The sequence below is a fragment of the Rhinolophus sinicus genome, chromosome 7 (assembly GCF_057876585.1).
Source record: "Rhinolophus sinicus isolate RSI-liver-muscle chromosome 7, RSI-T2T, whole genome shotgun sequence".
NCBI lineage: Eukaryota > Metazoa > Chordata > Mammalia > Chiroptera > Rhinolophidae > Rhinolophus > Rhinolophus sinicus.
In genome coordinates this window covers 19,484,522-19,511,289 of record NC_142507.1, presented here as the reverse complement: position 1 = coordinate 19,511,289, position 26,768 = coordinate 19,484,522, and the positions used below count along the sequence as shown (strand labels likewise).

Genomic DNA, 26,768 nt, shown 5'->3' with positions numbered 1-26,768 from the left:
TCAATTTAATTCTGGTACTAACAACCCAGAGTTAGCGTCAGATGCCACAAGTTATAGACAAGATGTCTAACAAGACAGCTTCCGTTTTAGACAGGATCCTCAAGTGGGGTCCTCATGTATCTGCACTTCAGTCCAACTGAACTACAAATTTATTCATTCCCACAGATTTTTTTCTCTGTTTTTTGGTAGAAGCCCAGGTGTTCCAGCAACATTTGTTGAAAAGACTATCCTTTGTCCATCTTTGCTCCTTTGATCCAAAGATCCATTGGGTGAGTATTTGTGTGAGTCTATTCCTGGGCTCTGTATTCTACTTCTTGTCTCTGTATTTTGTTTTATTCATCTATTTGTCTAATCTTTTGCTAATACCACATTGTCTTGATTACCATAGCTTAATGATGTAGGGCACTATTAGGCCTGTGACTTGGTTCTCTTCTTCGATATTATGTTGGCTGTTCTGAGATTTTTGTTGATATAAAAAAATAACTTATTAGGATTTTGATTGAGGCTGTGTCAAATCTATCAAGTAGAGAAGAATTGACATCTTGACAACATTGAATCTTACTATCTATGAACATGGAATATATTTCCATTTACTTGGAACTTTTATTTCATCAGAATTTTATAGTTTTACTCATATAGATCTTGTACACATTTTGTTAGATTTATACCTAAGTATTTCACTTTTTTACATTAATATAAATTATATTGTTTCTTTAATTCCAAATTCTAATCATTCACTGCTAGTATACAAAAAGCAATAATAGTTTTATGTATATTAAACTTGTACCATGCAAACTTGCTGTACATGTATATTACTTTTAGGTTTTTTCTTTTTTTTTTTGGGGGGGAGGGCCCAATTCTTTGCGATTGTGTACATAATCACACCACCTGCGAACAAAAACGGTTTTATTTCTTCCTTCCCAATCTAGTGCGTAATTATTTTTAAATGTCAATTTTATCCACCAGTCCATAAATTCTCTGAGGGCAAAGTGTTCATGTCATTTACTTGTCATCTCTTTTCTGCTCAGACTTTTATTAGTTTTACCAGTTTATTGTGGCACTAAATAACAGCTAGACATAAAATGCTTCTAAGTTAATGCTATTTCGTATTCTATGTTACTCCATGGTAACTATGGTAAACTTAGGTAACTTAGGAAAAGTGTGCTTCAGTTTCTTTGTATGCTAATGCAGATGTTATCTATTTTATAGATTGATGTAAGGACCAAATAAGACTATATACATCAAGTTCTTAGGACAGTGCCTGGAACATAGTTAGCACTGAAGAAATACAGTTTTTCAGTTTTTATATTAGGATACAGAAATTTTGTGCAGGACTACACAACCTTCAACAGCCAATGAACTTTAGTTCAGATGGACAAAGAGTAATAAAAGTCAAAGAAATAACTTGTAACACAAAGAGGGCAGGAGCTGAAAAAGGTTAGTGGGAGGAATGTTTCTGAGCCTGTGGGTGAAGAGGTTAGTGACCACAGTGGTGAAGTCCAAAGCTGGGGTAGGAAATCTCCAAAAGATAGGTTCTCTGGACTCCCTTTGTGTCGGAAGGGATGGGTATCACGTGACCAAGCGCCACGAACACAGCGGTGAGCAGGTGGCCCCGGGGCTTGGGCAGGAACTGCCGAGAGGGTGGAGAAGGTGGTGAGCACAACCGGTGTCAGCGTGGGCGGCTCTGCATTCTTCAATCCCGCACCGGCCCCGTCACCGTTACCACACCGCTGCCCTGTTACCATAGGGACGGGTCACCTGACTGGGCATCGCGCGCCTGCGCGGGTGGACGGCGGGGGCGGTTCCGTGACGCGACTCGAGGGCGGTCTTCGGGCGCCCGCCGCTTTCCTCCCTTCGGGTCTCGGAAGTCCGTGCCAGTGACCGGAGGCGGCGGTGGCAGCGAGCTGGTTTCTGCGGCCTAGGTGAGCATCCCTGAGGAGGAAGAGGGACGCTCAGGGTGCGTCCGGGGCGCGGGGACGGGGCGCGGGGACGGGGGGGACCCTGGATCACTGAGCGGAGAACGTCTCGGTTTCCACGGGTTTCGGGAGGTGCCGGCGGCGACGTCCTCTCCTCAGTGGGTTCCGCGCCCCCTCCGTGCGCCCCGCCGGGCCCGGGGTGAAAGTTTGCCTGAGCGGCGCGCTGTGCCTGCCGGCGACCCTGCGGCTCTCGTGGTCCCTCCCGGGCCGGGGCTGGGGACAGAGCCCCGAGGCCGGGCCCGGGGCGCCGCCGTCAGCCCCCGCCTCAGCTCGCGGACTCTCTCATTCCGGTCCTTGTCAACCCTTTTTGTTCCTCTTGCGTGCGATCCTGAGACCCGTGAAGAACGGGCCCGCTGGCTATGGTTCATCGTCCCTCCGCATTCCTTGGGGTTGTACTTAGTCACCTTCCTTGGTGGCACAATCGGAACGTCCGGGATTTGGTAGGAAGAGGGAGTTGTTTGTTGAGTGGGCGAAGCCTTGATTTTCTGGAAGGGGGCGTGGGGGGGGGAGGGGATTGTTCTCCGTGCCTGTTTCTGGAGAAGTTGAAGGGGAGGGAAAAACGTTTCCAGTAGGGTGTGTTCAGAAGGAAATATCCCTTGAGATCTCACGACTCAGAGCTTTCATTTCAGGATTTCCTGGTAATAATGGGAAAAGTGAAGGCATATGGACGTAAAGTTTTCCTTTTCACTAAAGTGGAATTATTTAATCATGGAGTTTTCTAATGTGCCATTTTTTGAAAGGAATTTCTAGGTTTCTCTAGTCTGTATGTGTTGTCTGCATGCACATTTACTGTTATTTTTTCCATTATGTAAGTCCATTACTCAGAGAGTACACTCGGTTTACTAAACTCTTAACATGAATTTGCTTCAAAGAAGAAAACAATCGATTAAAAAGGAAAATTACACTGAAAAACAGCTGCATGCTGTTAGCTTTATCTCAAATATGTATTAAGTGATTAAACTCAAATTTGTCCAGTCTTTAGTTTTTCTATTTGCGGTTGAGGGCAAACGGTAAAAAAAATAAAAAATAAAAAAAAGTATTTTCTGTTACCAATTTACCAAAAGTTTGTTCTACAAACTTTTATGTTTTAAATGGTACATTGATACAAATGATAGATCCAATGGTTTGTGCCACAGAATAAAAATAAAGAAGTGAAATGTCTTCTAAAAGGTTCAGGAAGTAGTTACTATAATACATTAATCTAAATATAACTTTGGCAACATTAATTTTTAGTTATGTTTGTGCATTATAAGAACGGATATAAAAATCATGACCCAAAGAGGAAGAATTTACTAATAGTGGCATTCGAATGATGTAGTCAGTAAACACTTCCTTAAATTGAGCATGACTCAACTATTTTTTTCCTGTTTTGCCAGATCTTTATAAAAAGAAAGATCCCTTAAACAACTTTTAAAAATAATTACTACATCTAGTGATAGTTATATTAGCACTTACTAATTTCTTTCTAAGTACTGCAAACACTTTTTTTGTATATTTATGTAGATTTTGAGGAAGTAACCAGTAACATGGTTCAAAATTTAAGCAGTAAAAAAGGTATATGGTATAGTCTTCTTCTTTCTAGGTTCTCCAGCCAACTATATTCCCTTCTTATAATAGGAGCCAACTGTTTTACATTTCTTAGGTATCCATCTGGGGGTATTTTATACCTATACAAACAAACATACATATAAATATATTTCCATCCTGTTTTCCACTCTTTTTGTTGAGGTAAAATACACATAATGTAAAGTTTCCCATTTTAACCATTTTAACTGTACAGTTCAGTGGTATTAAGTACCTAGATGTTGTGCAACCATCACCACTACCATCCATCCCCAGAACTCTTTTCATCTTTAAAATTGGAACTATACCCATTAAACAGTAACTCCCCATTCTTTCCTCCCCTTGGCAATCACCATTCTACTTTGTGTCTTTATGATACTGACTAAGTACCTCATATAAATGGAATCATACATTATTTGTCTTTCTGTGATTGGTTTCTTTCACTGACTATGATGTCCTCAAGGTTCATCTATGTTGTAGTATATTGCAGAATTTTCTTCCATTTTAAGGCTGAATAATATTCCATTGTATATACAAAGGGTGCCAAAAAACGTATACACATCTTAAGAAAGGAAAACTATTAAAATTGTAACACTCAATATATACCGGTAACAAAAGATGAATACAAGTCACGTTTGATTTCTCCAGTTACAAGAGGTGCTCAAAGTGGTTACCATCAGCGTCCAGACCCTTCTGATTACGGCGAACTGCTGCTTGAGCAACGTTGACCAAAGTGTCCACTTGTATACATTTTTTTGTCATCCCTGGTATATACCGCATTTTGCTTATCCATTCATCTGTCCATGGACACTTGGGTTGCTTCCACGTTTGAGCAATCGTGAATAATGCTGCTATGAACGTAGGTGTACAAATAATCTCTTCAGACCCAGTTTTCGATTGTTTTAGGTATATTCCCAGAAGTGGAATTGCTAGATCATATGGTAATTCTATTTTTAATTTTTTGAGGAACTGCCATACTGTTTTCTGTGGTGGCTATAGCTTTTTACATTCCCACCAAGAGTGCACAAGGGTTCTAGTTCCTCACCAGTACCTATTTTCTTTCTTTTTTTTTTTTTTTTTTTTTACAGTAACTGTCCCTGTGGATATAAGATAAGGTATCTCTTAGTTTTGATTTGCATTTCCATAGTGATTGGCGATGTTGAGCATCTTTTCATGTGCTTATTATTGGCCATTAGTATATTTTTGTAGAAATGTTTATTCATGTTCTTTGGCAATTTTGTTTTCGTTGTCGTTGCTGAATTTTGAGAGTTCTCTAAATATTCTGGATATTAATTACTTATCAGATATATGATTTGCAAATATTTTTTCTTATTCTGTGGTTTGCCTTTTTACTCTGTTATAGTATCTTTTGTATCTTTGTTAAGAGATTGAAACTGATTCATTCTTTTTACAAGTTATAGATCTATTCAGATTTTCTATTTCTTTGTGATTTAGTTTTGGTAGATTTTGTGTTTGTAGGAATTTGTCCATTTCATCTAGGTTACTTTTTGGTAATATAGTTCCTAGTACTCTTATAATCCTTTTTATTTCCGTAGAATCCGTGGTAAATTTTCCACTTTCATTTCTGGTTTTAGTATTTCTAGTTTTCTCTTTTTATTTCTTAGTTCATGTAGCTGAAATAAAGCTTTGCCATTTTGTTGATCCTTAAAAGAATTTACTTTAGTTTCATTGATTTTCTCTATTTTTTCTATTCTGTGGTTTATTTATCTTTGTTCTAATCTTTGTTATTTCCTTCTGCTACCTTTGGGTTTTTTTTGTTTTTTTTGTACTTCCTTTTCTATTTCCTTAAATTCCCCTCCTTTTAACACAAATGTTAGCATACTTGTACTGTTCTAAATCATGCTTTGTTTTTATAGTTAATGATAATATTTTGAACCTCTTTCAATATTAGTGTATATAGAATTTTCTTCTTTGTTTCAGGTGTTTTGCTGTTATAGTTGGTGCTTCAGTGAATGAACTTTTGCATATATCACTTTTTATGTACAAATATATTTGTAGACTAAAGATCTGAAGTGGTGTTGCTGGGTTGGAGGGTATCGGCATGTAATTGCTTTATAGAAATTGTACTAGTTTAATACTTCAGTAGTAATGTATGAGTGTTTCTGAAAGCCTTACTCTCAGAGGGTGTTGGGTTTTTGCCAGTCGAGTAGATATGAAGTGGAATCTTTTAGCTAAGAAGAAATTATTCTACTTAGAATAGACTTTATATGACCATATTTCATAGAGGCTATCATCAGAATCTCCATGGATATTGTTAAAAAGAAGAGTCTCTAAGTTCTTCCATGAAATGTGTGTCAGACTGGGAACTATTTTTAACCAGTGCCCAGGTAATTCTGATCTGATCATTAGCCAAGTTTGAGAAACATCGCTCTGAAAGACTATTTAGGACTTTATCGAAGTGTACGTGTTCCTTGACCCTATGTATGAACCATCTGGAATGCTTATTAATCCTTAGTACACGATAAAAAAACATGATCACCACTATTTACCATTGGAATCCAATGGACATTTTTTTATTTTTTTATTTTGGGCCACTTTATGAATAATTTGCATGAGTGGAAATAAAGGGATAATGAAAACATTTGATAATGACTGGACCATAAGAAACCCAGATTTTTGTTCTAAATTTTCCTGGTTTTGAAGTATATATAGCTGAAATGGGCAACATCTTTGAGTTCAACTAATTGCTCAACTGTCATGCATTAATTTGGAACATACTTATCTTATAAATATTGTTCCAGATTTCAAATACATCTCTAATGTATTGTAGCTTTTTATTACTTTTGGTTCTTTATGCACTTGGTTGTCAAAGTACGGTTCTGAGTCTAAATTCAAATAAATTGCTAATAGTAGAACCTATCATTACTACCTAGCAATTTTTGTACTTGCATTGTCAAAATGCAGTGCTTTTGAAAACTTTAATGGCTCATTATATTATTCGGACGATGACCATCTTCTACATTATATATTTGCAAGTAATTTTTATTCATACTCTTATAAACATCAAATAGAATAATCAGTGCAATGAGTTTTTAAAAGTACTTCTACTGTTTCCTGCTAATCATCTTGTTTAAACACCTGCTTCATTTGGCCATGTACCACGCCAAGTAAATTTTGGTGTACAAATATAAAAGATCAAAGAAGATGCTGCTATCCTTTAAATAAAATAGAATCCAAGAACTTGTTTCAAAATATTGCATGATAAAGTCCTTCTGAATGACTGAGTGAAAAATCATATTTCTTTTATTACTGCTGTATTGTTTAGCTACTGATTCTTTAGTTTGAGGAACTTCAATTAAGATATTACTATGTGAAAACTCAGTTTTCTTTTTTGCTTATATGATCAATTTTTTTTTTTTTTAATTGTCGTAAGACTCTAGAATGTAGCTACTTGTCATCTAATTTGTCTAATACATGTCTTCCTCTTTTAGTTTTCTTCTCTCTGCCATTATGGGTAAAAGATTTTAAAACTCCAAATTTTGTACCATGTTCAGTGATTACTTTTTAGAAAAAAGGCTACAAAGATGGTGTCTCCAGGCTATATACATTCTTGAAAGGATGTAATACTTTGGACAATACAAACTGAAGGATGACATAATGTCATGATTTATTTCGCTATTGCATCATCATTCTAGGTGATCCTACTTTTTGTTCCTCTTTTCATTTTAGTCTTTTTAGCCTAGGTGGGAATAACTGATGACTAATGATGAAATAATTCCTAGATTGATAAAATAGCAAAATGTTTCAAGATATGGGAAAAGTAAGTTCACTAAAATCCCATATGGATCTTAGAATTATAAAAGGGTCCGGTTGAACCTTTGTGATATTTGTAAAATAGAATGACTTTACTTCATTTAAAGATTCTTTGTTCTCTTTTTTTTTGTAAGATCTCTAAGAATAAAAGTCATGAAATAAAACTGCTGATAAAAGAAACTAAAACATTAAAATTGGGTCCATTGGATACCGATGATACTGTTTTATGGACCCTACTCCAGACTTACTGTTTCGGTTTCTTGTGCTAAGACTCAGGAATCTGTGTTGTTAACAAGATTTCGAGATTATCATTATGGACTTTAAAGTTGAAGAAACTCTGTTTTAGGGTCTTAAGGTTGTTTTTACTTTGCTATTGTATGGTAGAACTTTAGGTTATTGCCCTGGTGTGCATTTCAGTTATTTCCTGTGTAAATTAAAAAGGTTTTGTACCATTTTTCTTTCACACTAATTGAAGCTAATTAGGTTACTCCTATATTTAAACAGTAGTTTGATATGCTGGATTCCTGTGAAAGTGATTTATGGAGCTAGACTGTTCAAGCCCTTTTCTGTTGAAGAGTTAGAGGAATATAGCTTATAGTAGCAGATATTTAAAGAACAAATGTGTCCTTAGTCTTTTTTGCTTTGCAGAAAAGATTTGTTGATTTACTATATCATATGTTAAGTTGAGACCCTGGAAAGTTGGTGGCAAGGCTGGTGCTAGGACTTGGGGTTTTGAAATTTTTGCACTATATTTTTTCTTTATTTTAAAAATTCAGGTATAATTGACATAAATTAGTTTTAGGTGTACAACGTGATTCAGTATTTGCATGTAATGAGAAATGATTACAACAGTAAGTGTTGTTAACATCCATCAACTTCACTGAATTCATTTATTCTAACAGTTTTTTGGTGGAGTCTCTAGGGTTTTCTATAGATGACATCATGTCACCTGCAAATGGAGATAGTTTTCCTTTCTGACTTGGATGCCTTTGATTTCTTTTTCTTGCCTAATTGCCCTGGCTATAACTTCTAATTCTATGTTGAATAAAAGTGCCGGAGTGAGCATCCTTGTCTCTACATTTTAATACCGCCCCACACGTTTTGTCTTTGATGTCACAATTTACATTTTTTTGTCTTGTGTACTCCTTAACAAATTGTAGTTATAGTTGTTTTTACTTTTGTCTTTTATCGTTCATACTATCTTTATAAATGATTAATCTACCTCCTTTACATTAGATTATTATGAATTTTACTATACACTTTCTTTTACCAGTGATATTTATATTTATGTTTTCCTGTTACTAATTAGTGCCCTTTTGTTTTAGCTTAAACAAGTCCCTTAACATTTCTGGTAAGGCTCGTCTAGTGGTGATGAAGTCCATTAACTTTTGCCGGTCTGAAAAATGTTTTAGTCTGGACAGCTTTGCCATCAAGCTGTAAAGTATTTTTGGTGGCAGTTTTTAACCTTTGGCATTTTAATTATAATATTTCTTTGTGTGGTTCTCTTTGAGTTCATCATTTTTGGAACTCCCTGGGTTTCCTGGATCAGGATGTCTGTTTCCTTCTCCAGGTTAGGGAAGTTTTCAGCCATTATTTTTTCAAATAAGTTTTCTGTCCCTTCTCCTTCTGGGACCCTTACAATGCGAATGTCGGTCTGCTTGATGTTGGCTCATGAGCCCATTAAACTATCTTCACTCTTTTTTATTTTGCTCTTCTGACTGGATGAATTCCACTGCCCTGTCTTTGAGTTAACTGATCCTTTCTTCTGCTTTATCTAGTCTGCTGTGGAACCCCTCTATTGTATTTTTCTGTTAAGTTATGGTATTCTTTGGCTCTTTGACTTCTATTTGGTACTTTTTAATATTTTCTGCATCTTTTGAAATTCTCACTTTGTTCATCCATTGTTCTACTGAGCTTGGTGAGACTCTTCATGACAGTTATTTTGAACTCTTTATCAGGTAAATCACTTTTCTTGGTTTCATTAAGACCTTTTACTGAGGTTTTATGTTGGAACATATTCCTGTATTTTCTCATTTTCCTTTGACTCTGTGTTGAATTCAATGATTAGATAAAACAGCCACCTCTCCTAGTCTTGAATGACTGGCTTCATGTAGGAGATAAATCTTACCTTTCAACCCTGCCCTCCCTCTTCATTGTCTCATAGCTTTTTAATTGTCCCAGCAGACTATTTTATTCATAGTGGCTCCCAGTAGTTGAAGGTGGACCAAGGTCTCTCAGTGTCCCAAAGGAGATAATCTTAGTCAGCACCTACACTCAATTTGAATGTAAGCCAGAGGCTCAGGCTGCAGCTTTTAAAGTATGCAAATATACCTTTTTAGAGGAAGACGGTAGATGATGTGCTTTTCTGTTTGCTCTCTTTGTACTGAGCCCTAGGATGATACCCAGTTAATTGTTTCTTTATTTGGTACTGTCCTGTTGCACCTGTGAACACAAGCCCTACTGGCTACCAGGGATGTGCCCTATGGGTGGCAGCCACAAAGGCCAGTGTACCAGACGTGTGCACCAGCTCCTTTCTAGGAGTCACTGGCAACCTGGGATAGGGCAGAGGGAGAGCACAAAGATGGCGCCCACTGGCCTCCCTGTCGCTGGAGAGAATTGTAGTCCGCCCATAAATGTGTGTTTAATTAGGAAACAGTCCCTTAGGCCACAGCTGTTAAGATAAGCTACTAGATCTCTTTCATAGACTGATATGTTTGAGTCCTATGGGACCCTTGAATGTAAGCCCTGCTGGCCACTTGGAACCAGGCAATCAAGAGGTATCCCATGGGTGGCAGCTACAAAAACTGGAGCAATACTAAATTTTCATCATTCCAGGATTTCTTTTTAACAGTTTAGATCAAGCAAACACACATTATTTTACTTAAACAATCATACATCATTTTTAAAAAGGGAGGCCAGTTGTAGTGGGTCGTTTGAGAAAAGTAGTGAGCAACTCAGAAAATGGTGAGTATTGCTGTTCTAGGTGATGCTATCTGGACAACTTTACTAGTATGTTTGCTACTTCATTAATCAGAGTGTGGCATCCAGAAAGCAAATGAAATGTTCCAAAATGTCACATGCAGTATTTGCATATGGAGGCCTTTGGTCGGTGCGCATATTCAAAGACTCCAAGGAGGTTTCTGGGACGTTGCCCCGAGGGGGTGAAGGGTCAAATGGGAAACTTGATAGTGAGGCAGAATAGTCAGGTATTTTTTATCTTTAGATGTTCTAAAGAAACTCTGAAACTACTACACTGAGAAACTTCTTAGTAGAAACGAATTCCAGGGTTATTTTCTAAAGCCTAAGGACGCATTAGGTTTAGAGGCCTTTCATGAGGTCTGAGAAGAGTCCAGGAGGTTGCAGGGAGCTTAGAGGGGCCAAACCTGGTTTAGCGGTAATTGGAGAGCTCTAGTTTTTCCCCAGGAATTAGACCAATGAAACGAAGCTGTTACAGTCAGGAATGTTGCACTCCAACTGTGGTAGACGGCAAGATGTTTTGCCTACTGATCTCAGGAGCAGTGGGAACTGTATCTTATTATTGCTTACTCAGTCAGCTGAAGGGAGGGCCAGAAACCAAATTCTATACTGTAGTTTGTACGTCAATAGTGTTTGATAGGAGTTTTAAATGAGGGTAAAATGAGAATTCTCACACTGACTTAATAGAATTATTTTCAGGATCCCCGTAAATCTCATTATGGGTCATTCTGAAATTCCAGCCATAATTGAAAGGATTTTTCAAGAGGAGCTTTGTGGTTCTTCAAAAGGGCTAAGTATTTCTGACACTTAGCATTAGCTCAAAGATTTAAATATAATATACAAATGAGTTAATGGAACTCTTCAGAAAAATAGTATAAAAATGTATTGTTTTCCTGGAATGCTTTTAACAGTGTTCAGAATTGTAGACCTGCAAGATAATATGAATTTTTCAATGTTTTAAAAATACCTTGTTTGCTATTATTTTGATAATGTTGGTCAAAATATTTAATAAACATTTGATTCCTTTCAGGATAAGGCATCAGGGAAGATAAATAAGAAATTAAATGTGGTCCTGGACCTCAAGTAACAGATAAGCATAAACTGGCTAATGTAAGGCAGAGTGAAACTGCTGAACTGAGAAAAACAAATAACATCAGACTGAGATCATCAAAGAGAAGTGGCTCTTGACTAGGATTTTGATAGAGAAGTCCTGAAAGGACATATTCCAGAAAGAGGAAGCAGTTTTTCTAAAGTTATGGAGGCACAGAAGCCCTTGACCTGGGTGGGAAAGAACAAGTAGTTTGTGGCTAGAACACTGTAACCCTTGGAAAGAACTTGAATGAAACGAGGCTAAGAAAATAATTTGAGGTAAAATCATTGAGGAATTATTTACATTTTAGAAGAATGGTGAAAGTTAATTAAGGTCAAGGTACTTAGAGCAAACCTGAAACTAAATTTTTAAGAGAGTGGTAGTTGGGGTGATACTTGTTATTAAAAAATCTGAAAAGCCCATTTCTCTTCCTGGCCTGAGTGTGTGGGCATATAAGTGACCTCAGAGTTGTTCAGACAACTTCAGTTAATATTTGTTTAAAGAAAAGCTTTTATGGAGGAAAAAATTGGGTAACTATTCATTGAGTTTTGAAATGAACCACTCATCCGGTTCATTTTCATGAGGAAAATGGGATCTTGTAGGTAGCTAGTGGCAGAACTAAAAATAGAAATAGTGCTCGATTGCCAGTCAACATTTGTTCCAGGGAATTTAAAATGATTTTGTCTATGATATTGATAAAACGGTTGAACATTTAAATAAAATGTATTTAAAGGAAAAGCTGCTAGGGAACCAATCCATTAGGAGACAAATGGTACTCCATTTTGTTTTCCTGGATTAATAGAATTAAGCCATATTTGATTGTGCTTTCTCAAGAATTTGCATTTCATTCACTAAATGGGGAATACCGTTTCCCATTTTCCCTTTAAAAACTGTGTCAGTCCACTTCTGTTCAACATTTTATTGGAGGTTCTAGCCCGGGGCAATTAGGCAAGAAAAAGAATAAAACGGGCAAAGGATTTGAATAGACGTTTCTCCAAAGAAGATAGACAAATGCCAATAAACACATGAAAAGATGTTCAGTATCATTAGTCATTAGGAAAATAAATCAGAACTATGGTGAGATGCCAGTTTACATCCACTAGGATGGCTGTAATAAAAAAGACATAGTATTAGGTTGGTGCAAAAGTAATTGCGGTTTTTGCAATTATGTTTAACTTTTAAACTGAAATTACTTCTGGAATTCCATCGCTTCTGGAGTGAGGATATGGAGAAATTGGAACCCTCCCTTGTATGTTGCTGGTGGGAATGTAAAATGTAAACATGTAAAGAACTTTGGAAACCAGTTTGTAGTTCCTTAAAAAGTTAAACATAGAGTTACTATATGGACCAAGAGATATACTATTAGCTGAATACCAAGTGAATTAAACGTATATGTTTACACAAAACTTGGATGTAAATGTTTGTTTCTATTATTAGCAGCATTATTCATAATAGTCAAAAAGTGAAAACCAACTCAGTGTTATTGATTGATGTTGAATGGATACCCAAAATGAGACACATCCATACAATGGAATGTTGTTTCTCAGCCACAAAAGAGAATGGAGCACTAATACTTGCTGCAACATGGATGAGCCTGAAAGCATTAGAGTAAGTGAAAGGAACCAGACACAAAAAGCTACAATATGAGGTGTGATCAAATAATAAGGTGACTTTAAATTTTAAAAAAGTACAGTAAAAGATACTCAAAATACTCCCCCTCACTTCGAACACACTTATCCCATCATTCTTGCCACTTTCTGAAGCAGTTCTGGAAGTCCTTTTTCGTATCAAAAGTTGAGCTGTCGTGGCTGCCTCGATGTCCTGAATCAATTCAAAACATTTACGTTTCATGGTTATTTTGACTTTTGGGAAGAGCCAGAAGTTGCACGGTGCCAGATCCGGTGAATAAGGTGGATGAAGACACACTGTAATGTTTTTATTTGACAGAAGTTGCCACTCCAGAAGCGATGTGTGACACAGACCCTTTCCATTGTGATCCTCAAATACAGTGAATACTGCTGCTGAGTGCCATCCAATGGAAAGGCAGGGATCTTCAAGTGGTGCGTTGAACCTTAGTAGCAGTGTGTGACAAGTTTCAGCTTGTTGGGTGCAGTTGGGTGTGAGCTACGGTTGAGAAAAGGTGGGTTTTAAAGTGTGCCGAAAATCATCCTCCATCATGACAATGCTCTGTGTCACACATCGCTTCTGGAGTGGCAATTTCTGTCAAAAACATTACAGTGTGTCCTCACCCACCTTATTCACCAGATCTGGCACCATGTGACTTCTGGCTCTTCCCCAAATCAAAATGATTCAGGACATCGAGGCAGCCATGACAGCACAACTAAAGACACTCAAGAAAGAGGACTTCCAGAACTGCTTCAGAAAGTGGGAAGGATGATGGGATAACTGTGTTCAAAATGAGGAGGAGTATTTTGAGGGGGGTTAATGGCAATGTGTCTTTTAATATAATAAATTTTTTTATTTAAACATTCACCGTATTTTTGATCACACCTCGTACTGTGTGATTCTAAATTAAATGTCCAGAATAGACAAATCAAGAGGCAGAAAGTAGATTCGTAGCTGCCTGGAGCTGGAGGAAGGGGAGAATGGGTAGGCATGGGGGTCTCTTTTCGGGTTGATGAAATGTTCTAATATTAGATGGTAGGGATGGTTGCACAACTCTGAATATACGAAGAACTATTTAATTGTATACTTTAGTGGATTTTATGATGTGTGAAGTGTATCAATTAAAAAAAAAACTTATTGTTCAGCATTCAGCCAACATTCAACCAAGAGACAGAAGCCATATAGTAATTTGAACAGTGAAAGTTTAATGTACAGAATTACAAAGTTTACCATGATTGAAGAAACGGATTGGCTAGTAAGAAGTAAAGAGGACTTTTTAATTTAATTTAATTTAATTTTTATTAGTTTCCAGTGCATAAAACAATGTAATAGTTAGACTTTTATCATTTATATCCCTCACACAGTGATAACCCCCCTCCCCCCATCTACTACCCCTCTGACATCACATACAGCCATTACATTTCCACTGTCTCTAGTCCCAATGCTGTACTCCACTTCTTGTAACTATATATATATATATATATATATATATATATATATATATATATATAAAATTACAGTTGACATTCATTATCGTTCAGCTTCAGCTTCAGGTGCACAGTGCAGTGGTCATAATGAATACAGGAAGAGCAGGTTTAATAAGCATCTGCTAACCCTAGGGCTTGAGATAGAGTACCACAGGAAGATCCAGGCCTTGTTGGAAAGAGTGCAGCCATCATTCAGTGGATGGTAAAGTTGCTGAGATACCAGACTCACTGGAAATCCTCCCTTTGGGGTGTTGGGGGAGGCCATTCACAGGGAGGTGCTGCACTTTGGAACTGGCTGCAAGCCCGGTGAGAGCCAGAGAGAGCTACTCAGGGGCAGATGCCTTGCTGGCGGCTGCTGGGAAGCTGCTCGGCTGAGTGGGTGGAGGGGGGTGAGCTGTGCACTGCAGGGGGCTGGTCCTTAAGCTGGTCCCTGTGGGAGCCAGATGCTAATGCTAGAGAGGGCAGGTACTGCAGGAGCCTGGCTGGAGCAAACCTCCTCCAGGGTACCTCTAGCTCCGTTTATTGACAAAGCTTAACATCATGCCCTCTGGCAAAAGAGCAACATTTAAAAGGCCTTTCAGTTTTACAGAGAAGTCAATAATGGTGGATTTGGAGATGGGAGGTAATAAATTGATAACCGGCTCAAGAATCTATGTCAATCCCTCTACCAATTTAGGTATATTCTTTTATGCTGGGTGTAAAGAAAGTACCAGGTATTCATCTCAATATAGCTAGACAAAATTTCAAAATACATGGCATTGGAATACTTTTAAAAAATTTTGTTTTAAATCACTACAAAAAGTAATCATGGTCACTAAACAGCATTGAACAATATTGACATGTTTAAAATGTGAAAATTTCCCTCTTATCCCTCATTCCCTTACCATCTATTTTGTTCATGTCTCCTGAAGATAAAACTACTAACAGGTGGTATACAGTATGTTGTTTTTTCTATATACAGTTGACCTTGAATAACGGGTTTAGAGGACCAGACTGTCCTCAAAATCGAAAATCCGAGTGTAACTCACATCAGCCATCTGTGTACACGTATTCCCAACTGCAGGTGGAAATATAATCGACAAGGGTCAACTGTACATATATATATGTACATATGTGTGTACATGGATATATATTTTTCCTAGTGATAGAGGTTTTATAGATAGAGATTGCATATGAGCTGTTCTTAGTTTTTTTGACAGAAGGATGTAATCCTCACTCAGTTGCCAAGCACTTGTGTACGTGAGGTAGATCATATAACAGTTCTCTGCTATTCTAAACTTTTGAAATGAAGGGAATTGTACTTAAAGGGAAGTTTAAGATCTGTAACGGGTATATTTTGATAGTAGTGGTAAGGGTGGGTGAGGTAGTTTGGTAACTATTAATCAGTTAATTTTTAGTACAACCTAAATGTTCATTTTTCCATGTGTTTTGCAATTAAATGTTTCTTATTGTGTTAAACATTTACACGTTTATGTCTATGTTGCTGGTTATCATACTATTTAAATTTCAATGAAATTTGAATCAGAAATTTTTTTGTTTTTTCTTTAGAAAAATCTTGCCAAAATGTCTCTGTACCCATCTCTTGAAGACCTGAAGGTAGACAAAGTAATTCAGGTATGTTTTGTTTAAGTGCTTCTTTCTCCCGTGCACTAGGGCATACATTTTAGTGTCAGTTAAAGTGAAGCATGAAGCTTAAATAGATGTATTTGTTCACTTTTACACTTCATGCACTTTTATTTCTCAATTAATTGCAGACTAAAAAGTTACAGAAAAGCTAGCAATTCTTTTTCGTTTCGCTGTGAATGAATGGATATAGGATATTATTTCTTTAAAACTGGACTTAAACTATTCAAAGATAACTTGATTTTATGACTAAAATTTAAATTCAATACAACATATGAATTGGTGAAATACACTCCAACTTTTTACGTGTTCTAGTTTTGTTTAAAATTAGTACATTGTTCTTTTGGATCTTCAGGTATGACCAATCTTTAAAATAATTATTTGCCTTGTCTTTGAAGTTAAAAATTATAGAAATAATGAAGTGTACATGTTGCTTATAGAGAGTAGTAGTGGGAAAGCACACTGAAAGCATAGTGATTTATTTCCTTTTAGATATAAGCAGCACACATTTCATGTGTCCATGCTTTAAATAACCATGTTAGAGATTACAGTACTTCTAATTGCATGAAATCAAAGCTTTTTGTAGTCCTTTCATGTATTAGCTTTGGAGATGTGCTTCTGCTGAAGAAGGTTTGAGACTGGGGTCAAGTCTTGCTATTTTGTACATTTTTATTCTTTTTAACCAGAGATAATTTGTAGTATTTAATGAACCCATCTTGTTTCCAGTTTACTTTCACCTTGATCTCTTATAAACTCAGTTTTTTCAGCAGTTGTTTATTCTTTTAATTTGACAAGATAAATGTCTTATACTTTTTTATTCCTAAAATCTTTTTAATATAAGTGTGATGGAATTTTTTGAGTTGTTTTTACTTCCAAGTTTCTTACCTTAAAGATCATTTTACTTGAGACCTTGACCTCAGTTTACTTTTAAGTGAGATTTACTTCTTAATAATTATTAAATGAGCATAAAGTGTTTATTTCAAACTTGTGAGAAGTCTTAAGCTATCTCAAGAATGTAAGTGTTTTTAAAGCACCTTTTTAGGGTGAAAAAAATTCTAGCAGTACTAACAAATATGTAGCTGGAATGATTAACTTTGTAGTAATGATTGGATGAATATGGGGGTAGACCAGTAAACACATATTTTCCATCACAGATCCACTGTGGATATTAAAATGTGGTTTGTAAAATCTCTGAAATCTACTGTTCAGCTGCCAAGGCTTTGATGCCTCACAATTTCAAGTGGCCTATTCAGTCATCTTAAATGCTCTCACTTCCTTCTTCAGTATTTTGTCAGTATTTTTCTCATGTGGTTTTTATTTCCACAAAGTTCATCTAAACAAGCACATTTCCTTTTTAAAAAGCCTTTATCTGAAATATTTAGCCTTCAAGAATAACAATTAATGGTGCTGCCAGGCAGCTCAGGTAGTTAAAGCTCTGTGCTCATAACACCAAGGTAGCTTGTTTGATTCCCACATGGGCCAGTGAGCTGCGTCCCCTACAACTAGACAGAACAACGGCTTGACTCGAAGTTGGAGGGAAAGGGGGAAGGGGAAAAAGGGAAAGAAAAAAAAAAGACAATTAACCATGAATGTAGCCATTAATATGACATCAGAGCATTAACTGATAAGGATTTGCAGATGGATGGAACGAATCACTAATCTTTCATTCTTTTTTGTTCATTTTTATGGAATCAAACTCTAAATTAACCATAGATCACTTCAAGCAGAGGTTTTTGATTTTTAAAACAGCAGAAAAAGAAGAAAAGAGTTGATATTGACAAATAGTGGATTGGAAAATAAAAGAGGGCTACAGCCTACATCAGGCTGACCTCTTTAAGGAGAAGCAAATTATATGGATATTTCCAGTGGAAGACCTTTTATGTTTTGAGCAGAAGTCTAGTGGCTTGGAGATATAACAATGAGTAAAGAGGGGGAAACATTTTGTTTTCTGTTTTGTTTGTTTTTATTCTCACTGGATTACAAATATTCCTAACCTAGTTACCAAAGTCTTGAACTGTTTTCTTTCTTTGTTCATTTTTCATGGTAGTTGATACTTAGGTTTATTTTTGTTCTTGAGATGCCTCTGCAGAGGTGGTATTTATTTTCTCATCTTCTGACCTTTTATATCATAGCAAAGCTAAATTGCTGCCAGTGAACTGGCAGTTCATATTTTGTAAACTGTTTTACAATACCCATTAGGCTGTGGCTTTCAGCATCACGTGATCTGTGAACCTCTCTATTATGAATCCTTAACAGGAGTCTGTGATTGCTATACCTATATAAAAAAAGCTTTTAAGAAACAATGATAAAGAGATTCAGTACTCATCAGTTTCCTAACCCAGTGAGCAGAGGCTGGCAACGGTGACTCCATGAGTGTGGTCCCTCCACACTCTGTCAGTAACGGCAGAGACAACATGCCCTGGCAGTAACTGTGCTCCTTCACAGTTAGTTTTTAAATAGTTTGAAAGTTCAAGTAAGTGTGAAACAATTTGCTACATTTAATGACTCATAGTCCTTAAGCCCTTGTTGTACCATTATTCCTCCAATAATGTACCATAATTCCTCCAGATTACGTAATAATTCAATATATAACTTTGCAAAGAGCTTTTTATATATATTCTTCAGTATTCCTTGGATAAGAGTAATAACAATGAATGAAAGAATAGAAAATAATAACCAATCTAAAAAGGACCAATTTTTTTAAATTAATAAATTGTGCCTTTTAGAGCAGTTTAAGGGTCACAGCAAAACAGAATGGAAAGTACGAAAGAGTTTCCATTTTACTTCCCCTCCCTATACAATGCACATCTGCCCCACGATGGGCATCCTCACCAGAGCGGTACATTTGTCACAGTCGCTTACTGACACTGACACGTTGTTACCACCCAGAGTGCGTGGTTTACATCAGGGTTCACTTGGTGCGTACACTCTTGGTTTTGACAAATGTATGATGACATGTGGCCATCAATTGTAGTATATCAGATACTTCCACTGTCCTAAAAACTTCTCTGCTGTCTTTTCCTCCCGCTCCCCTCACCAGTCCCTGACAACTGCTGATCTTTTGGCCTCTCCATAGTTTTACCTTTTCCAGAATGTCATTTAGTTGGACTTCTACAGTAGTCAGCCTTTTTAGACTGGTTTCTTTCACTTAGTAACGTGAATTTAAGTTTCCTCCATGTGTTTTGTGTTTTCCTAACTTGATAGCTCATTTTTAGTTTAGAACAGTATTTTTTTTTTCTTAGCTGTTATCCAAGAAGTAATCCACGGGGCGCTAGTTTTCTTTCAGCTGATACCTGGTCAAAGAACTTTAAAAATTCAACACATTTTGAGTTTGTGAACTGTTACTTAAAATTATAAAGATTTCCATGCTGCTTTTTATTTCAACTTAGAATGTGACAAGTTATAAAAAATAAAAATGGCTCAACACACATATCAGAACACTTCCTTATGAGTGAAGTACCATTCAATGCTTTTATCGGCTGTACTTACTTAAATTAAGATCTGATCTCTCCAAGGGTCTTTTTTTTTTTTTTTAAAGTGAAGTGATCTAATGGCTTTTTTTCCTTAAATTTTTTATTGGAGAATATTGGGGAACAGTGTATTTTTCCAGGACCCATCTGCGCCAAGTCAAGTCATTGTCCTTCAGTCTAGTTGTGGAGGGTGCAGCTCAGCTCTAAGTCCAGTCGTTATTTTCAGTCTTTAGTTGCAGGGGGTGCAGCCCACTGTCCCATGCAGGATTTGAACCAGCAACCTTGTTGTTAAGAGCTCACGCTCTGCTGAGCCATCCGGCCGCCCCCCCTCCAAGGATCTTTTGGACTACTCTTGGTGTTAATTTTAGGGCTAGGTTGAGATAAAAGTATAAAATTACTTAATCGACATATTTCTGCTTTTATAAAACGTGATATTAGAGATGGGCATACAACTTATTCCCAACCTTATTTCTAACTGACATATGGCTAGTTCAGAAACTCAGATCTGTCTGTAAAGGAGAAAGGATTTCTGTCAGTGGAATACTGAAGATGACATGGGCTACACAGGCAGCCCAGAGAGGAGTTCCTGGCATACTTGCGCATGTATACGTTGTTAAAGTAATTTCGGCAAGTTTGCTTAACAGTTATAAATTATATTCTTTTATCATCATTCTTTTATTCAGTGATAAAGTATGTGTTTTTCATACATTGTAATGTTTTTTAATTTAGTATAGTGTAACACCTTCTTATACTTGCTAAAGTGAAGATAGGTTATTTCAATAGGATATGCTAAAATGGCAAACTAAATATTAGCAACTTAATAGGTATTTAAATGTATAGGCGGTTTCTAACAGATGACTTTTTATGTGATTACAATTGAACTCTTTTTCTTATGAAAATAAAATGTTTTTACTTAGACTAGTAAAAGATCATGGAAAATGGGTAGCTATGCATTTTGTAATACATTTTGAAAATATTAATTTATTAATCTGCAGCACCCCTATGAAATATTGGTTATAAGATATAAAGAATGGTGCTTAGTCAAGTTTTTTGTGCATGGTGTTAAAATATTTAGAATATGAAATATATTTTTGATTTGCAGATTTTCTTTGAAAAATACTGAGGGTGCCAAAAAACGTATACACATTTTAAGAAAAAAAAAAAAAAAAACTATTAAATTTATGCTGATGGTAACCACTTTGAGCACCTCTTGTAATTGTAGAAGTCAAATGTGACTTGTATTCGTCTTTTGTTATTGGTATATATTGAGTATTGCAATTTTAATAGTTTTTTCCTCTCTTAAAATGTGTATACATTTATTTTGGCACCCTCTGTATATTGCTGAAGCATTTGAAATTAAACTTTCTTGAATACAACTTCAATGTTTTTCTTTTTGGAAGCACTGAATTTAACTTATAAAAATGATATAAGAATTTTAAATATGTATATATAATATTGTTGTTAGAATTTTCTTCTTTTCTTTTTCAGGCTCAAAGTGCCTTTTCTGCAAACCCTGCCAACCCAGCAATTTTGTCTGAAGCTTCTGCTCCCGTCTTTCAAGATGGAAGTAGGTTTATACTTTGGGTTCATTCTCCTTGAATAGAAATGTCTTTCTTTTGCTGAAATAGGGAATCCGAGATTTTTTTTAAAAAATTATGCAGCATAAAATTGGTGGTTAAAGCTCTAGTAGTAAGAAGAAAAAAATGTTTATTTAAAAAAATAAACCTTTAATCAGAAAGTGAACTATGAAGATGTGTTTTATGGCTTAATGAAAATTACGTTAATTAAATGAAATTTTAGTCCTCATGAGTTCCTAACTTATGACTGATTCATTTATGTGAACTGTGCCCATACGACTGCTCTTCAACTTCCTGAACTGTCTTCTATGTTGGGGTGGGAGAATTTCCAACCACCTTCTTTTGGGGGAACCTTCCCAAATCCTGGAATCTCTCCATGTCTTTCTCTTCAGTCTCTTTTCCTTTTGAGTTCATAGGGATTCAGGAGAGAGACCATAAATAATATGACTTAAGATACAAAAAGAGTGTTAAGTAGGTTTTCGTGGCCTCTCGTCTTATAACTATAACGTTGTTTGTTGTAGAAAATCCATTTTAAGTCATTTTTTTTTTTGGTAAAAATCACGTGAAATAGTACCTGACTCTACCACTAAGTTAAATACTGTTAAGATTTCTTTGGAATGTGGTTAACATTCTTTGGAATGTGGTTAACATTCTTAAAATGATATGACACTAAATAAGTTTACAAGCCTTAATTTTTAAAAGAATTGTAGTTAATGCAGAAGAATCGTTTCCTAGCCATTTTTACGGACTGGATTATAAAATAGCTGCCTTGACATTTTTGTCAGTTGTTCTATATTGGAGAATCAGTGGTATGTTTACAAAATTGCTAACCAGATTGGTTTATTTTAAGAAAAAGGAAAGACAATTTACTTGGAAAAATTATTTCTACTCTTCTGAGTCTTTAGAAGTCTGAGGTTATTTTAGCTCAAGTGTCTTCATATTTTACAACTTTCATATTAAACTGTTTCTTCCCCCCGCCCTTTCTTCCGCTCCCCCACTGCAGTTCAAACCATTGTTTCTCAGACTAGCTGTGTAGGACACAGCTTCCTGGTCCATGCTGATACTATGAACCTTGGCTCCCCCTGGCTGAGACCTGGCTGAGACAGTTGGTCGCCGGTCGGCTGCTCACAGCAGCTCTTACCAGCTGCTGGCCAGCCACTCACGCTGGCTGCCGGCCTCTCACGTTGGCCACCGGCCACTCATGGCACCACATGGTAGCCCATGGCAGCACACAGCAGCCAACGGCAGCTCACGATGGTTGCCGGCCACTCATACTGATTGCCTGGGCAGCACACAGTAGCCCACGGTCGCTCACGCCAACCTCTGGCTGCTCACCGCAGCCCAGCTCCTGGGAGAGCGGTTGTTCACAATCTTAGCTGTAGAGGGCGCAGTCACTGGCCCATGTGGGAATCGAACCAGTGACCTTGGCGTCAGGAGCATGGCGCTCCAACCACCTGGGCCACTGGGCTGGCCCCACATTAAACTGTTTCTGTAGTTTCCATTTCTGATTGTCATTACAGAGACAGGGAGGTGCTTTTCCAATTTGCTAATTGAAATTCATCCTAAAGTTATAAATTAATGTAACTTTTTAAACATAAGTAGAAGTCCATTATAAAAAAGTTTTTATTTGTAATATTCTATTGAAAAATATTTCATTTGAATGTGTTTTTCTTTATTCATTGATTTATTTATATTAGATCTCTATCCTAAACTATATCCGGAGCTCTCTCAGTACATGGGCTTGAGTTTAAATGAAGAGGAGATACATGCAAATATGGCCATGGTCCCTGGAGCACCATCTCAGGGGGTATGTATTGTGTAATTAATTTTGAATTACAGAAAATCATGCTTTATACATAGATATAAGTTCTTTTTGTGGCTAATTTACAGATGCGTAACTTTACCGTTGATTTCTCTTGTCGGAAATTTTAGACTGCCTTCTGAATATTACTTCTAAGTAGTCTACTTTCTTTTGTGCTGTTACCACTTTTCCAATTTATTAGGAGTTAAAAATTCTTAGCACGCCTTGACTAGTCCATTCTCCTTTGTCTTCTGCATATAGTCCGTTACTAAGACCTAGTGATGCTGTCTCCGCCACGTTTCCTGTATTCATTTTATCCAGTCCAGTCCCACTGTAACCCTCTGCAGGGTTTCTATACTTCTAACCTAGCTTGTTCCAGTAGTCTCTCACACTCCTCTTTTAACTTCTTCCAACAAACAGTGCTTACTAGCTGCTGTTAGAGTCATCATCCTGAAGTACAGGTCTATCATATCTTTATTTTGCTCATAATCTTTTAACATTTCAAGGTCTAAAGTTCCTTATAATTAAACCCCAAGTTCTAGGCTTAAATATGCTGTATCTTGTAGCCTTTTATTAAGGTCGTTGCTATAAGGCCGTAGTACTTAGCACTTACAATTACAGTTAAACACTTCATGAAAACAGAGTGCATGTCTGTCTTGTTGCTGTAACCCCAGTACCTGGTGTTTGTTTATTTGCCAAATAGTTTTGAAAACTTGCATCAGTTAGAGGTCACTTGGGAAAACAGAAATCACAGTAGGTATTTCAACAGAGACAATTTAAGAAATTAGACAAAGAGGATTAAGAATTGAAAAAAGCAATAATGGAATACATCCGTAATTGCAGAAAGTAGCTGTTCCTCTTAGCACTGGAGTAACACAGGGCAGAGATCGGAGTTGTGAGAACCAGAAGTGTGGGGGACCAGCTCCATGGAGCTGGGCCTCAGACCTTGGCGGAGGGCACACCGTTGACAGCGCTGGTACCTCAGAGGGGTTGCACTGAGGCTGGTTTTGGGAATGTCAGTAAGAGTTGGACAATGGAGTTAACTGCTGCCACCAGGCAGTGGTGACAGGAACAGGAAGGAACAAGACACTTATCCCTCTTCCAGCCTTCCGGTCTCCCTCTAGTGCCTCACGTGGTGGATGCTAACCAGAAACCCGCCGACAAAGGAAAATGTAATTTGCACATTTTAACCCCCAGCATCACTAGCTAGCGTCTAGAAGGGTGGGTTTGGAGCTGACGGGTTTGTAGCTTTTTACCTAGCACTGCCTACTCCTTTGAACTCAGTATGTCCACACACTTCAACAAATACTCTGAGTTCACAAGACAGCAATAACAACTTTATACTTTCCCCTTAAAAGATGCAAGTCTTCATAAAATTGAGGTTGAGCAAACATTTTCTATTAAGGGACCCATAGTATTTTAGGTTTTGCTGGGCACACATGGTCTCTGTCGCATATTCTTGTTTTCTGTATTACTTTACAAATTTGTAGAAATACAGAAGTCATTCTTAAGTCGGGGTGCATAAAATCAAGCCAATTACCTCTGATACCTCGAAGTTACTCTTCCCCTTTCCCCCACATGGGACAGTACCAGTTATTGTGGCCATTTCTGGGCGGTGGTCCATGGGATTGATTACTGCGCAATATTTATTATCCCCTAAGTATTCACACTCCCAGATGAGTATTTTTTTAACCAAAGATAAAAGTATAAAGTTAAACACTAATTCTTGTATTAATGTAAAAGGAAGTAGGGAAAAACAAAAAAGTTAATTGCTATGTGTACAGAAAATGTATAGATACAGCAGAGAAGGGGATCACAGCTGCTGTGATTCTTATTGTGGTAACTGGTTGGGAGGCCCGAGTCAGTATGGAGACTCCCTGTGTCTACTTCACATTCTTCTGGTCCTTTCTTTTCTAATACCTAGTGGGGTAACCTGAACCTTCATCTCTGAAGTGTCTGAATCACCAGGGCTCTGTAGTGCCCTACCTTTTTTTAATTTTTTCTTTTAATTTGTTGCTGGAGATTTTTATTAACTCTTTCCATCTAGTGAATTTTTCATTTCACATGTTATGTTTTTCTTCTCTAGATGTTCTATCTGGTTTTTATGTCTTCTATTTCTCTCCTCATTCATTGTTTCCTTTAAATCCTTGAGCATATTGAGCATATTATTATAGTAGCTGTTTTAAAAATTTGCGTGCTAATTTCATGAGCTGTAATTTCCAGATCCTTCTATTGATGTTTCTCCTGATTATGGGTTACATTTTCCTGCTTGTTCGCACACCACCTATTTTTTTAATTGAATTTGGACATTGTGAATTTTTTGTTGTCAGGAGCTGGATTATGTTGTATTTCTTTCAAGAGTGTCGGCACTTTGTCAGCGGGTTTCTGGCAGGCAATTAAGTTACACGTGCATCAGCTTGATCCTTCTAGGGCTTGTTTATACACTTTCCTGGGGTAGGTCGGAAGCATCCTCTACCGGAGGGCTAGTGGAGCCCCCTACTAAAGAAGTGTGTCCCCTCTAGGTTCTCCACTGAATGCCCTGAGGAGTCTGCTCTGGCTGGTGGGAGCATGAATGTCTCCCAACCTGCGTGAGCTTCAGGAAATGTTCTGCTGCAGCTTCCTGCCTGGCTTGTGGAGCTTCACCACATGTACTTAGGCTAGTATTCAGCAGCAGACTCGGGCTGTCTGGAGCTCAGCCCTGAAAATTCTAGCTGCCTTACAAGCTGCTTCAGCCTCCTGACCTCTGGTCTTGGTCTCCTCAGCTCATCAAGAGCATGGTGTGCTGCATGGGGTTCGGATCTCTGTGCTCGGGGCAGAAAGCCGGTGATGCTAGGGCTCCCCTTGTGTGCTTCTCCTCTCTCGGGGATCACTGTCCTACGCTGCCTGTTGTCCACTGTCCAAAAATGCTTGCCTCCTATGTTTCTAGTTTTCTAGTTTATGGCAGGAGGTCAGTCTGGCTCCATCATGACTGCAAGCAGAAGTCTGCTTTTCTGTTGATTTTCCTGATGGACATGGAAGACCTAAAAGGCATCTCCTGGGTTCCAAATATAGTCTGGAACTCATTACCTAGCAGTAACCCAGTTTCCTCTCGGTAACCAGAATTAACCACCCTAGTCTGGTCAGTGACTTCTTCTTGCCTTTGTTTCAGTGGCCTGTGAAGTCAAAAGCAATTAGGTGGCAGTCTTCTTATACAAGGGAAACACTGTTGGGTCCCCTGCTGGAGGCATTCCTCCCTTGTAAGTAAGACCTCCAAACTGCAAAGCTCAAAGATGGGGGATGAGATGCAAAGGTGTCATGCATGGGTGTTTAGAGGTAACAGTGAGAGGGAACATTCCAATGGCCACGCCTTGGTTTCTACACCCTATATTTGGGCCTTGGAAGACAGTACATTATGTGTTTGGTTGCTCATTCAAAGCTTATATTGTATCCTGTAAGGTAGAAGCCCAGCTGCTCAACATGCTGTTCTTCCCCAGGCACCTTAACTGAGTGGAGAGGAGAGCCAATAGCGTAAGAAGTCGCCCACACCAGGCACTGTGCTACGTGTGGTAGAATAGTTAGGATAGCGAACCACCATGCCCTGCCCCTCCCCACGCTAGCGAAACTCAGAATTCTAAACAACTAAACCAATACTTACGACATGTGGAAGAAGAGTAAGTGAATAGTCTGCCAGGGCTATATTTCACTGTGGCGAGAGTGTACATTCTCTCTGAAAGGCTGACATTTGAGCAGAGAGCTGAATGAAATGAGGGAGTGAGGCGTGAATATCTGGTGGGAGAACATTCCGTACAGTATAGACAACTCAAAG

General features: G+C 37.6%; 1 protein-coding gene across 2 annotated transcripts in view; it reads left to right on the top strand.

Moving 5' to 3' along the window:
* The first annotated feature begins 1,780 nt into the window (after positions 1–1,780).
* The window catches only part of SDCBP (syndecan binding protein), a 33,348-nt gene continuing 8,360 nt past the window's right edge, over positions 1,781–26,768 (top strand). For both annotated transcript variants that reach the window (XM_019756951.3, XM_019756950.3), the window contains exons 1-4: positions 1,781–1,922; positions 16,041–16,106; positions 21,074–21,152; positions 22,860–22,969. In XM_019756951.3, the coding sequence (XP_019612510.1) occupies positions 16,056–16,106; positions 21,074–21,152; positions 22,860–22,969 (240 nt within the window). In that variant the 5' untranslated portion in view covers positions 1,781–1,922; positions 16,041–16,055. The remainder of the gene's footprint in view (positions 1,923–16,040; positions 16,107–21,073; positions 21,153–22,859; positions 22,970–26,768) is intronic.